This window comes from Sorex araneus, chromosome 4 (genome assembly GCF_027595985.1).
Source record: "Sorex araneus isolate mSorAra2 chromosome 4, mSorAra2.pri, whole genome shotgun sequence".
Lineage (NCBI taxonomy): Eukaryota > Metazoa > Chordata > Mammalia > Eulipotyphla > Soricidae > Sorex > Sorex araneus.
Genome location: NC_073305.1, coordinates 197,712,077 through 197,724,950, shown reverse-complemented (window position 1 = coordinate 197,724,950; position 12,874 = coordinate 197,712,077). Strand labels below are relative to the sequence as shown.

Here is a 12,874-nt window from a genome sequence, read left to right as displayed (position 1 = left end):
CCAAATTCAACAAAGCATGAAGAGGATCATACCCCCAAACCTAAATAAACAAGTAAAACAATTGTGGTTAAGTGGGATAAACCTAGGGGTGCAGGATGGTGCAATACACACACGTCTATGAACAATGCAATACCACATTAGTACAAGGAAAGAGGAAAACTGTGTAGTCAAATCAATAGCTGCAGAGAGTACTTGACAAGATCCAACACCCATTTATTATAAAAGCTCTCACAAATGTTGGGGGGAGGAACTTTCCTCAATGGAGCGAACATCACTTACCACAAACCCACAACTAGCATCATACTCAGTGATAAAAAACTGAAAATGTTTCCTCTAGGGCCAGGCAGGCAGGAATGCTCCCTCTTACCATCATTATCAATAGAGAACTGGAAGCACTTGAGACCAGAGAGATTGTACAGCAGGGGGGAGAACTTACCTTATGTGCAGCTGAACTGGGCTCAACCCCTGGCACCCCTATGGTCCCCCAAGCCTGACCAGGGAAATTTGTGAATGCAGAGACAGGAGTATGCCCAGTGCAATTGGGTGTGGCCCAAAAACCAATAAACCAGAAAAATCATGGGAAGCTCTTGCCACAGCTCTTAGGCAAGAAAGAGATCATAAAAGAATTCCAACAGAAAATGAAGCCAACGGGCTGGAGCCATAGCACAGCAGGTAGGGCATCTGCCTTGCACATGGCCGACCGACCCAAGGTTCGATTCCCAGCATTCCATATGGTCCCCTGAGCACTGCCAGGAGTAATTCTTGAGTGCAGAGCCAGGAGTAACCCCTGTGCATTTCTGGGTGTAACCCAAAAAGCAAAAAAAAAAGAAAAAGAAAAAGAAAGAAAGAAAAGAAAAGAAAAAAATGAAAGAAAACAAAGTCAAATGCTCGCTATTTGCAGATAACGCGACCCTAGAAATTCTACAAAAATCTCCTAGAAATCATAAATTTAAGTAGTAATGTGGCAGGCTACAAAATTCATGAGCAGAAGTTCTTGGCATTTCTCTAGCAAACAGTGAGGTTGAAGAGAGAGGAATCTTTTAAAATCCCTTTTACAATTGTGCGCCCTCCCCCCTCCAAAAAAAAACACCCCCAAGTACCTGGGACTCAATTCAACAAAGTAGGTGAGAGATTTATAGAGAGAAAACCATGAGCCACTGTCAAAAGAAGAGAAGACACAAGGAAATGAAAAGATTTTCCTTCTTCATGGATTGCAAGAATTAGGATCATTAAAATGACCATTCTATCCAAAGCATTACACAGATTTAATGCAAGTCCCATCAAAATTCCCAGAACTTTAAATTTTTTTTTTTGAGGGGGTCACACTCAGCGGTGCTCAGGGCTTATTCCTGGCTCTGTGCTCAGGGATCATTTCTGGCAAGGACTCGGGAACCTTATAGGGTCGGCCACATGGCCAAAAATAATGGCTTTGGGGCTGGAGTGAAAGTACAGTGGGTAGAGCATTTGCCTTGCAAGCAGCCAACCCAAGTTCGATCCCCGGCATCCCCTATGGTTCCTTGAGCACCGCCAGGAGTGATTCCTGAGTGCAGAGCCAGGAGTAACCCCTGAGCATCGCCGGGTATGACCCCCAATTTTTTTTTAAAAAAGGGGCTTTATTTTTATTTCGTTATTTCTTTAATTTGTTTTTTGGGTCACACCTGGAGATGCACAGGGGTTACTCCTGGCTTTGCACTCAGGAATCACTCCTGGCGGTACTCGGGGGACCATATGGGATGCTGGGAATCGAGCCTGGATTGTCCTCGTGCAAGGCAAATGCGCTACCCTCTGTGCTATCGCTCTAGCCCAAGGCTTTATTTTTTAAGGCACAGAAATCAAATAGTTAGTAGTTAGTTTCTACAGAAGATCTGGAAGACAATACAGGGATTAAGGTGCTAAGTCAAGGCCCCTGGGCCTTCTGAGCATGCGCGGGAGAGCCCCACCGTTAACCGTCACCTCAGGTAATATTCGTGAAATGACAAAATGTGAGGAAGGGCAGATTAGCGATGCAGAGTTAAGGGAGGGACGAGGTCTGTGCAGGGCTACTGGGCATATCTTCTCGATGTTACGATTGTCCTGTCCTGTTTCTTGGCCGTGGGGGTCTCGAGAATATGCACAGGTGATCAAATGACAGGACCCACATGTCACCGCCCAGGTGCGTGTGCCAGTTAAGGAAAAAGGGAACTATTAGGGGAAAAAGGGCAAAAGGGCAGGTAATTTCTCTGCTCTTTTTGTCACTTCCTATGAATCTGTAATTTATTTATTTATTTATTTATTTATTTATTTTGCTTTTTTGGGTCACACCCAGCAATGCACAGGGGTCACTCCTGGCTCATGCACTCAGGAATTACTCCTGGCGGTGCTCGGGGGACCATATGGAATGCTGGGATTCGAACCCGGGTCGGCCGCGTGCAAGGCAAACGCCCTACCCGCTGTGCTATCACTCTAGCCCCTGAATCTGTAATTTATTTACTGATTTATTTATTTTATTTTTTGGGGGGGCCCACACAGGAGTGCTCGGAGCTTACTTTTTTTTTTTTGCTTTTTGGGTCACACCCGGCAATGCACAGGAGTTACTCCTGGCTCTGCACTCAGGAATTACCCCTGGTGGTGCTCAGGGGACCATAAAAGATGCTGGGAATCGAATCCGGGTTGGCCATGTGCAAGGCAAACACCCTATCCGCTGTGCTATTGCTCCAGCCCCTCAGAGCTTACTCTTTTTTTTAATCAATTTTATTTTAAAATCTTGCATAATTATCTACTGTATTACATAGTCACTGTCACTGTCATCCCGTTGCTCATTGATTTGTTCGAGCGGGCACCAGTAACGTCTCTCATTGAGAGACTTATTGTTACTGTTTTTGGCATATCCAATGCGCACGGGTAGCTTGCCAGGCTCTGCTGTGCGGACTCGATACTCTCGGTAGCTTGCCGGGCTCTCCAAGAGGGGCGGAGGAATTGAACTCGGGTTGGCCGAGTGAAAGACGAAAGCCCAACCATCAGAGCTTACTCTTGACTCTGTGCTCAAGGATCACTCCTGGCCGTGGAATGCTGGGGATGGAACCCAGGTTGACTGTATGCAAGGCAAGCATCCTCCCTACTGTACTATCTCTGTTCTCATAATTATTTTTTTTTAGTGCCACTTATTTTTCTGGTTTGGGGAATAAACCTGGTGGTGCTTGTGAGCTATTTCTGGCCTGTGCTTGGGGCTCACTTCCAGCCAGAGCTTGGGGGACCACATGGTGCCAGGGATCAGGTGTGAAGCGTGTGCTCCAGCCCTTTGAGCCGTCTCTCCCACTCCTTGGTTATTTGTGTGTGTCAGGGGTGGGGACAGGCTTGAGTCACACCTGCTGCTGTTCTGTATATGCAATTGCTAGCTTGGGGGCCACACCTGGCAGTGCTCAGAGATGACTCCTGGTGGTACTCAAGGAACCATGTGTGGTGCTGGGGATTAATCCCGGTTAGCCGCGTGCAGAGCAAGTGCCGCATCTGCCGTACTGTCTCCCTAACCTCCTGCGAGTTCTTTTCTTTTTTTCTGTTTGTTTTTATTTGGGTGCCACAATGGCAGTGCTCAGGGCTGACTCCTGATGCTTGTGCTCAGGGATCTCTCCTGGCCGGCCCGGGTTCAGAGGACCATATGGAGTGTCAGAGATTGAACCCGACTCAACGTCTTGCAAGGCAACCCCGGCGTCCCACCTCTGTAGCCCCCATGCGAATATTTCTTTTTTTTTTTTTCACTCTTTTTTCTTTTCTTTTTGGGTCACCCCTGGAGGTGCACAGGGGTTACTCCTGGCTTATGCACTCAGGAATCACTCCTGGCGGTGCTCAGGGGACCATGTGGGATGCTGGGAATTGAACTCGGATTGGCCGCATGCAAGACAAACGCCCTGCCTGCTGTGCTATCGCTCCAGCACCCCCATGGGAATATTTCTAAAAACTTTTTTAGGCCCTCAAGCCAGGCAGGTTGATAACTGTCACTGTCATCTCATTGTTCATCGATTTGTTCGAGCGGGCACCAGTAATGTCTCTCATTGAGAGACTTATTGTTACTGTTTTTGGCATATCCAATATGCACGGGTAGCTTGCCAGGCTCTGCCACGTGGGCTCAATACTCTCGGTAGCTTGCCGGGCTCTCTGAGAGGGGCGGAGGAATCGAACTCGGGTCGGCCGCGTGAAAGGCGAACGTCCAACCGCTGTGCTATCGCTCCAGCAGGTTGATAACACTTCTGCTAACTCCCTGATCCTGAGCCCCCATGGGGTATGAGGATTCGATCTGAACTTTTCACCTTCCACAGCCACACCTCTGGGAATAACATCAAAATATTTTGTGGCTATTTTGCCATCAAGGACAAGATCCTTGATTTTTGTTTTTGTTTTTGAGCCACACTCAGTGGTGCTCAGGGCTTACTCCTGGCTCTGGGCTCAGGGATCACTCCTGGCAGGCTTGAGTGGGGGCCTTTTGGGATGCCAAGGATCAAACCCAGGTCAGCAGCAGGCAAGGCAAGCACCCGCCCCGCTGTCCTGGTCCAAGACGGTTTGTATTGACTATGAGTTACGAGCAAATCAGATCTTTTTTTTTTTTTGCTTTTTTTTTGGGGGGGGTCACACCCGGTGATGCACAGGGGTCACTCCTGGCTCTGCACTCAGGAATCACTACTGGCGGTGCTCAGGGGACCATTTGGGATGCTGGGACTCGAACCTGTGTCGACCGAGTGCAAGGCAAACGCCCTACCCGCTGTGCTATCACTCCAGCCCCCAAATCAGATCTTTATGAAAGACAACAGCAACTTTATTGAAAGAAGTGAGAAATCGCCCCCACCCCCCACCCCCACCCCCACCCCCCACCCCCAGAAGCTCAGGAAGCAACTCTCGAGGTGCCCGGCCGTGGGCACAGGCATCACAGCTGCTGCTGGCCCTTCAGGGAAGCGAGGTACGTCTGCACCCACGGTTTCTTCGGGTTCGCGCAGATCTTCCGGCCCCTCTTGGTGATGAATCTGGGGTGGGAGTGAGGGAGAGACCGTCGTCATCACCGCCCCGGCCAGAGGGCTGGCTTCTGGGGGGCTGGGGAGATGGAGCCAGCACACGGGACTCTGGTTTGCTCATTGCGGTGGCGGCTCCAGCTGACCGCGGTCCTTCACCTCCTGCTGGCCCTGACCACACGGATGTTCAGTACAGGGTACGCACAGGAAGTGAACAGAGTGGAGAATGGGGCTCGCCGGCTTTCAAACACCACTAGGGGGTAGGGAAGGGCCTGCTGTAGCCGGGGCGGGGTGATGGCCTGAGATCTATCACCTGCTGGAACGTGGGTAGAAACGGGGGGGCGGGACTGCCCCCAACCCCTCCACTGACCCTTGGGCCCCTCAACTCCTCTCACTGCTAGGAAGTGTGTTTGGGGCCAGAGAGGCAGGACAGTGTAGAGGGCGCTTGTCTTGCACACAGCAGACCCGGGTTCGATCCTTGACAGCACACAGGGTCCCCTGAGCCCACCAGGAGTGATCCCTGAGCACCACCAGGCTGGACCCCTCCTCCAAAACAAAATAGAAACTTTCACATTCTAGGTCTACACCCCACCCCGCCCTGGGCATATCCTTTTTTAATAAAACAGCTTTGAAGCAGAGATAATGCAGCCTTTTGGGGTGTGCAACATGGCTTTCGGGGGTTTCAGAGATGGTGCAACCAGGACAGTTCTCACTCTTTTGGGGGCCACAGCCATCAGTGCTGAGGGCCCACTCTGGCTTGGGGCTCAGGGATCACTCCTGCTGGGGCTCGGGGGAACCCCGTGGGGTGTGGGTTGGCCACGTGGAAGGCCAGTGCCTTCCCCGCCTTCCCCCCTGTCCTGTCACTTGGGTCCCCCAGTCTCTATTTTAGCACATTCACATCCTCCCCAAGGACCCTGTCACCATCTGCCGCACTACCTTAGCCCATCAGCCTGTGAGGTCCCTGTCCCCACGGCTCTGGTGGCCCCCCGCCCCCGGGAGCTCATTAAGGTCACAGTGTGGGGCGTCTTGTGCACCTGAGAACTCCCATCAGCGACTAGAACCCCTTGCAGCCTCCTTCAATTTTTTCAGGTTCTTGGGCCAGAAGAAGAGCTAAAAGATGGGGCACAGGGAGAGGGTGGAGCCAGCGGAAGTGAATTTTTTTTTCTTTTTAGTTGTGTTTTTGTTTTGTTTTGTTTCGCTACACCCAGCAATGCTCAGAAGTTACTCCTGGCTCCGTACTCAGGAAGCATTCCTGATGTTTGGAATGTTGACGATGGAACCCAGGCTGGCCACGATGGAACCCGGGTTGGCCATGGGCAAGGCAAGTGCCCTCCCTACTGTCCTACTGCTCTGGCCCCCCAGGAATGAATTTTGTCTATGGGACTCACCTCTGGGTCGAGTGTGGCACCTAAGTTGGGGGGGGTGGGGCGGCTCAGGGGTCAATGCAATGACAGATCCCTACTGTTCACCCCGGATTCAGAGATCCTCACCCAAGGCCTCACACTTTCCCTTTGCGAATGAGCCGCCCGGACTCCCCGGGGCCACACAGCGCCCGCTAGTGTCACGGCTCAACCCCCCAGTTCCGTGGCTGGGAGGCCTGTCAAGCTCCTGAAAACCAACCTAGGGCGAAGAGGAGACCCGGGACCTTCTGAGGAACCCCCACCTCATACCTGGGGACCCAGGAAACTCTCTCCATCCTAACTGTCTCACGGTGACATTCAGCTTTGGCCCTGAGACCCCCCTCGAGTGCCCCCAAAGCAGTGCCAGAATCGCTTGTGTCTTTCACTGGAAAACCAGCTCCCTGAGGCCAGAGTGATAGTACAGCGGAAAGGGCGCTTGCCTTGCACACAGTCAACCTAGGTTCGATCCCCAGAATCCCATAGGGTCCCCTGAGCACTGCCAGGAGTGATCCCCAAGCACAGAGCCAGTAGAAAGCCCTGAGCACCGCTGGGGGGTGGCCCCCCAAAAAATAATGCAAAATAAAACAACAACAAGAAAAAGAAAACCAAGAGGGGCTGGAGCAATAGCACAGCAGGTAAGGTGTTTGCCTTGCATGTGACCGACCTGGGTTCGATTCCCAGCATCCCATATGGTCCCCCTGAGCACTGCCAGGGGTAATTCCTGAGTGCAGAGCCAGGAGTAACCCCTGTGCATCACCAGGTGTGCCTCAAAAAGCAAAAAAAAAAAGAAAGAAAGAAAGAAAGAAAGAAAGAAAGAAAGAAAGAAAGAAAGAAAGAAAGAAAGAAAGAAAGAAAATCAAGAGCCAGAGAAATAGTTCAAAGGCCAGAGCACATGTTCTGCTCTGCTGGAGCCCCAGGTTCGATCCCCAGCACAGCCTGGTCCCCCCAACAGCCAGGGCTGACCGTGACTCCTATGTGCTTAGCTGGGTGTAGTCACCAAGTACTGCTGAGTTTGGCCCAAACTCCCTCACCCCCCCCCCCACACACAAATGTTAAGGCAAAAACAAAAGAAAATCAGCTCCCTTCGTTCAAGGCCGAGCGCAGGTGTGGAGCGCAATGCTCTGCCTCTGCCTTCCTGTCCCACCAGGTGTGTCACTGCTTGGGACACCTCAAGGCAACCCGGTCATGACCCACTCACCTCCCCCTCTCCCTGCACCGTCCCTTCACCCCAGAGGCTCCCGCTTCCCCTCGAGGGTCTCTGGAGAGATTTTCTCAGCACCAAGTTCGTTCTCTTGTGACTATGCTAAAGGATGGCAGAATGCGTTACTCCAGGATATGCCACTTTGTAAAAAGATTCTTTTTTTTTTTGCTTTTGCTTTTTGGGGTCACACCCGGCAATGCACAGGGGTTACTCCTGGCTCTGCACTCAGGAATTACCCCTGGCGGTGCTCAGGGGACCCTCTGGGATGCTGGGAATCGAACCCAGGTCGGCCATGTGCCCCCCCCCCTCCGTATAAAGATTATTTTTGTGGGGCTGGAGCAATAGCACGGCGGGGAGGGTGTTTGCCTTGCACGTGGCCGAACCGGGTTCGATTCCCAGCATCCCATATGGTCCCCCAAGCACCACCAGGAGTAATTCCTGAGTGCAGAGCCAGGAGTAACCCCTGAGCATCACTGAGAGATAGATAGATAGATAGATAGATAGATAGAGAGAGAGAGAGAGAGAGAGAGAAGACTCTCTTGGAGCCAGAGAGATAGTCAGTGGGGAAAGTGATTGCCTCACATGTGGCAGACCCAGGTTCAACCCCCAGCACCCCGTATGGTTCCCCGATCCACCAGGAGTGAGCCCTTCGCACAGTCGGGTATGGCCCAAAAACCAAACCAAAACTGGTTATGGAGAGATAGACAGCGGGGAGGGCGCTTCCCTTGCACGTAGCTGACTCAGGTCTGATCCTCAGCATCCCACAGGGTCCCCTGAGCAGTGCCGGGATCCAGGAGACACCTGAGCATCGCCGGTGTGGCCCCAAAACCAAAACCAAGTAAATTTTTTTTTTTTTTTGCTTTTTGGGTCACACCTGGTGATGCACAGGGGTTACTCCTGGCTCTGCACTCAGGAATTACTCCTGGCGGTGCTCAGGGGACCATGTGGGATGCTGGGAATTGAACCCGGGTCGGCCGTGCAAGGCAAACACCCTCCCCACTGTGCTATTGCTCCAGCCCCCAAAACCAAGTAAATTTTAAAAAGAGATTCCCACGTAAAAAATGTTCTCTTTGTATCAGGAGGAAATAAACAGAAATATTCTTGGGGCACACCCCAGTGCTTCTCAAGGGCTCTTCCCAGCTGGGTGCAGGGGCCGGGGGGACACTCCTGGTGGTGTCCAGGGGACCAGGCCCCAGCAGGTGGCCAGCCCTGTGAGCCAGGTCCCCAGGCCCAGAAGAGAGACCTGTTCTCACTGCCAGGACATCGCACAGTCCTGGCCAGAAGGAGGCCAGGCGGGAGGACCCAAGCTGCTGAGAGGACTTGGATCATTCCCTGAGCCTCCCAAATTTTCTCACTTTTTTCACAATAATCTCTTGCTCAATCTAATAGGAAACGCATGGAGCTTTGGCCCCCACTCGGGGTCTCTCATTTCTCTGGGAAGGCTCCTGCCTAATGCAGCAGAGATCAGAATGTTTCTTCTCTTTAATCTAGATCTTGGCTCTGAATTGGGGGTTACTCCTGGCTCAGTGCTCAGAAGTTGCCCCTCCCGCAGTGCTCAAGGGGCCGTGGGGTGCCAGGAATGAACTGTGCATGCAAAGGCTGTGCTCCAGACCTTGGCGCCAGCCCCCCGCCCCTGAGCCATGGCCTTTCAAAGCCCTGAGTTTCCTATTCTGACCCCTTGTTCTCTCTTTCATAGCCAGCATTTGTTTTGCTTTGGGGGTGGCCCAAAATAAAATCAATTTATGTTTACATAAAACAAGTCCATTTTAGGGCTGGAGCAATAGCACAGCGGATAGGGCGTTTGCCTTGCATGCAGCCAACCCAGGTTCGATTCCCAGCATCCCATATGGTCCACTGAGCACCGCCAGGAGTAATTCCTGAGTGCAGAGCCAGGAGTAACCCCTGAGCATCGCCAGGTGTGACCCCAAAAAACCACAACCAAGTTCATTTTATTTGCTTGCTGGGGCGGGGGAGGGTGGCTGGGTTTCATGTGGCAATGCTCAGGACTTACTCCTGGCTCAGTGCTCCCTCCTGGTGGTGCTCAGGGAACTATCTGTGATGCCAGGGACTGAAGCTGCCTGCAACTCAAGTGCCTTCCCTGCTGTACTATCTCGCTGGCTCCATACCCTGAATTTAGTCTGGGGTGGGTGGGACTTGAGGGCATCGAAGCTCAGATCACACTAGTGAGCAGTATTGGGGGCCCCGGGGTGGGGGCGGGGAAGGCTCGCCTGGCCCCATCCAAGGAATGAGGCAGGAGATGAGGCACCGGGCGGGGAATACTCACATGACGGCCTGCTGGGAGCAGCTGCTCTGCGTGAACTCGAACGCGTGTACCAGCTTCCTGGGGATGACCTTGTTGCTGAACTGGAAGCAGCAGAACTTGGCCACATCGCTGCTCCCTGGGCAAGGGGAGAAGATTAGCTCTTGGGTCCCCCAGCTTCGGGCCGGGAAGGGCAGGGGAGGGAGCAGGCAGGTACGTACGAACAGTGGCGCCCAGGTGGACACTGAGCAAGCAGGCCAGAAGGACCGGGAGGGCTGCGTGGACTCTGTTCATGCTGCTGCAGGCTGCTGGGCTGGCCACGGCTTTCTCCCAGGTCCCTCTGAAGCCCCTGTTATAGGGCTGAGCTGTCCCCAGGGGGCATTCCTGGGAACTCTGTGGTTTGGGAAGGGGGGCAAGGGGTGTGTAAGGGCAGAGGCATGAGCCAGCAGGAGAGTCTCCAGCTGTGGCTATTGTCTTGTTCGCACATTTTTAAAGCTGTCTGATGGCTTGAAAAGCAAATTCAGAGGAAATGCAATGAGTAATTCCGGCAAAGTGACCTCAATTTGCTTCATGATGCAATGGGTTAATCCAGAAGGAGGGCTGAGCTCAGCTTGCCATGAGCTCCTCTGTCAGCCCCCTCTCCAGACAGGGTTCCTTCAGCGCCAGAAGGCGGCTCTGGGCTGGGTCCTTCCTAACTCAGTGCCATGGGAGGGAGCAGTCTCTTCTTGTCTGGAGCTCCCAGTCAAACAAGCAAAAAGTGAGGGCTGGAGCAATAGCACAGTGGGTAGGGCCTTTGCCTTGCACGCGGCCAACCCGGGTTCGATTCCCAGCATCCCATATGGTCCCCCGAGCACTGCCAGGAGTAATTCCTGAGTGCAGAGCCAGGAGTAACCCCTGTGCATAACCAGGTGTGACCCAAAAAGTGAAAAAAAAAGAAAAAAGAAAAAAATGAAACAAGCCTGGGGGCGGGAGACATAACACAGGGGAAGGACTCTCAGAATTGCAAGTGAACGACCTGGGTTCGATCCCCAGCACCTCATATGGTCCTCCAAGCCCCGCCAGGAGTAATCCCTGAACAGAGAGCCAGGAGTAAGCCTGAGCACTGCTCGGTATGTGTTCACCCCTGCCCCCCACCACCCCAAAAGAAACAATTCACCAGAAATCTGCACACAGACCAGAGTCAGAACATACAAAGAAGACTAGAAATCAATGCTCAAAAAGACAACACACAGGGGCTGGAGCGATAGCACAGCAGGTAGGACGTTTGCCTTGCATGTGGCCAACCTGGGTTCGATTCCCATCATCCCATAGGATCCCCTGAGCACTGCCAGGAGTAATTCCTGAGTGCAGAGCCAAGAGTAACCCCTGTGCATCTCCAGGTGTGACCCAAAAAGAAAAAAAAATGACAACACACACAAAGAGGCACACACTCTCACACACACACACTCACACACACAAATACAGAGAGACATGCACACAGACACACAGACACACTCACACACACACACCTGAAACAAAAGTGATGAAAACAAAGGTGATGATGATTTATTAATCAATAATGATGAATGATGAATAAGACATTTCCAAAAAGGGGCTTGATTCGTCATGGGAAAATGCAAACTGAAACCACATTGTGATACCAGACACAAAACCACAAAGATGAAGACAATGGAACAGACAGGAAGAGAACGTGTTCTCAAGGACTTGGAGCGGCGTGGACACCAAGGCCTTGACGGATGCCTCAGCAGACCAACTCTTCCACGACAGCCCAGCAATTCCGCTTCCCCGCCTGAGCCCCCCAGAGAGGGACCTTGTGTTTACCTGAGACGGTCTGTGATAGCCCCAAACCGGAAGTGGCCGATAGACGTTCCACGGCTGATAGGAACAGGTTGCAGACCCATCACCAGACAATAGTCAACAACTTTTATTTCCAGTTCCACAGACCAGATATAGGGAGGGCAAACGCTAGAGTGTGGGGGACGGTGGGAAACAATGGGAACTGGGAAACGATGCAGGAAAGTGTGGCACAGAGAAGAATCCAACAAAGGCACAGGGCACTGTGAGCACCCCTGGGCATCTATGAGCCAGGGAAGCCCTGCAATGGGTGAGAAGAGGTGGCAGGAGCTCAACTTCCCAGCAAGTGACAGACCTGAGCCAGGCCGAACTCCTCCTAATAGAGGAGCAGTGATCACAAATTAGGGGAGCCGGCCCACTTTGGGCACCGTCCTTTGCCTCTGAGGCGACGTCTCCAGCGCTCTCTCCCCTCAAGGAGAACCCTTGGGTGTATCAACAGAGCAGCACGCCAGACCGCGCCCCATACAGTTGCACTGTGAACTCTCCGCTCGCCCTGAGGCTCACCTTCCCATTTCCTTGGCGCTGCCTTCCAAGGAACATTCCCGATGGTGCGATCGTCCCTTGCTCTTCTTCAGGGATTATTCCCGCTGCCTACATGAACACCAGGGTCCCGCCAGCCAGGGAGCACGTCTAGGAAAGAATTTCTGCAGAATCTTTGCTCAAGGCCGGGGCCACCCCTTGGCCCAGAATCCTGCTCCGTGGACCAGCCTCTTCCCGGCGACTGAGGCTTCGCCCTCACCCCCCGAGAGCCGGGATTTTGCCGTTTAGGCACAGGACATTCCGAACCCCAAGTCCAAGGCCTGGACAGTCCCCTGTATTTCACGCTGAGCCACAATTCTCAAAACAGAAACTATCCCTGAGGAAGAACGTGGGGAGGCACGAGCCAAGAAAAAGTCCAAGGGATGCTGAGAGCAGAGAGCTGGCGGCTGTCAGTGCCACGGAGCGAAGCCTTGAGAGAAACCAGGGGTGAGTCTCCCGACCCTGGACGCTCTCAGCCACGGGACTGCGATAGTAAGGTCCGTCCTTATGTATTTTTGCTTGAAATTTTTTGCTGCAGGGGCTGAAGCAATAGCACAGTGGGTAGGGTGTTTGCCTTGCACACGGCCGACCCAGGTTCAGTTCCCGGCATCCCATATGGTCCCCCAGCACCGCCAGGAGTAATTCCTGAGTGCAGAGCCAGGAA

At 52.7% G+C, this 12,874-nt stretch overlaps 1 protein-coding gene across 1 annotated transcript; it reads right to left on the bottom strand.

The window, feature by feature from the left end:
- Positions 1-4,855: 4,855 nt before the first annotated feature.
- Positions 4,856-10,150, bottom strand: CCL26 (C-C motif chemokine ligand 26). The gene is made up of 3 exons (XM_004620879.2): positions 10,059-10,150; positions 9,862-9,976; positions 4,856-4,991 (listed from the first exon to the last, which is right to left on the bottom strand). The coding sequence occupies exons 1-3, from the start codon at positions 10,129-10,131 to the stop codon at positions 4,895-4,897; spliced, it is 285 nt and encodes a 94-aa protein (XP_004620936.2). The 5' UTR covers positions 10,132-10,150; the 3' UTR covers positions 4,856-4,894.
- Between the last annotated feature and the right edge of the window lie 2,724 nt (positions 10,151-12,874).

Coding starts and splice junctions, on each gene's coding strand:
- CCL26 (XM_004620879.2), bottom strand. CDS start 10,131: ATGAACAGAGTCCACGCAGCCCTCCCGGTCCTTCTGGCCTGCTTGCTC. Junction 9,977..10,058: donor CCACCTGGGCGCCACTGTTC/GTACGTACCTGC, acceptor CCCCTTGCCCAG/GGAGCAGCGATGTGGCCAAG. Junction 4,992..9,861: donor TGCTCCCAGCAGGCCGTCAT/GTGAGTATTCCC, acceptor CTCCCACCCCAG/ATTCATCACCAAGAGGGGCC.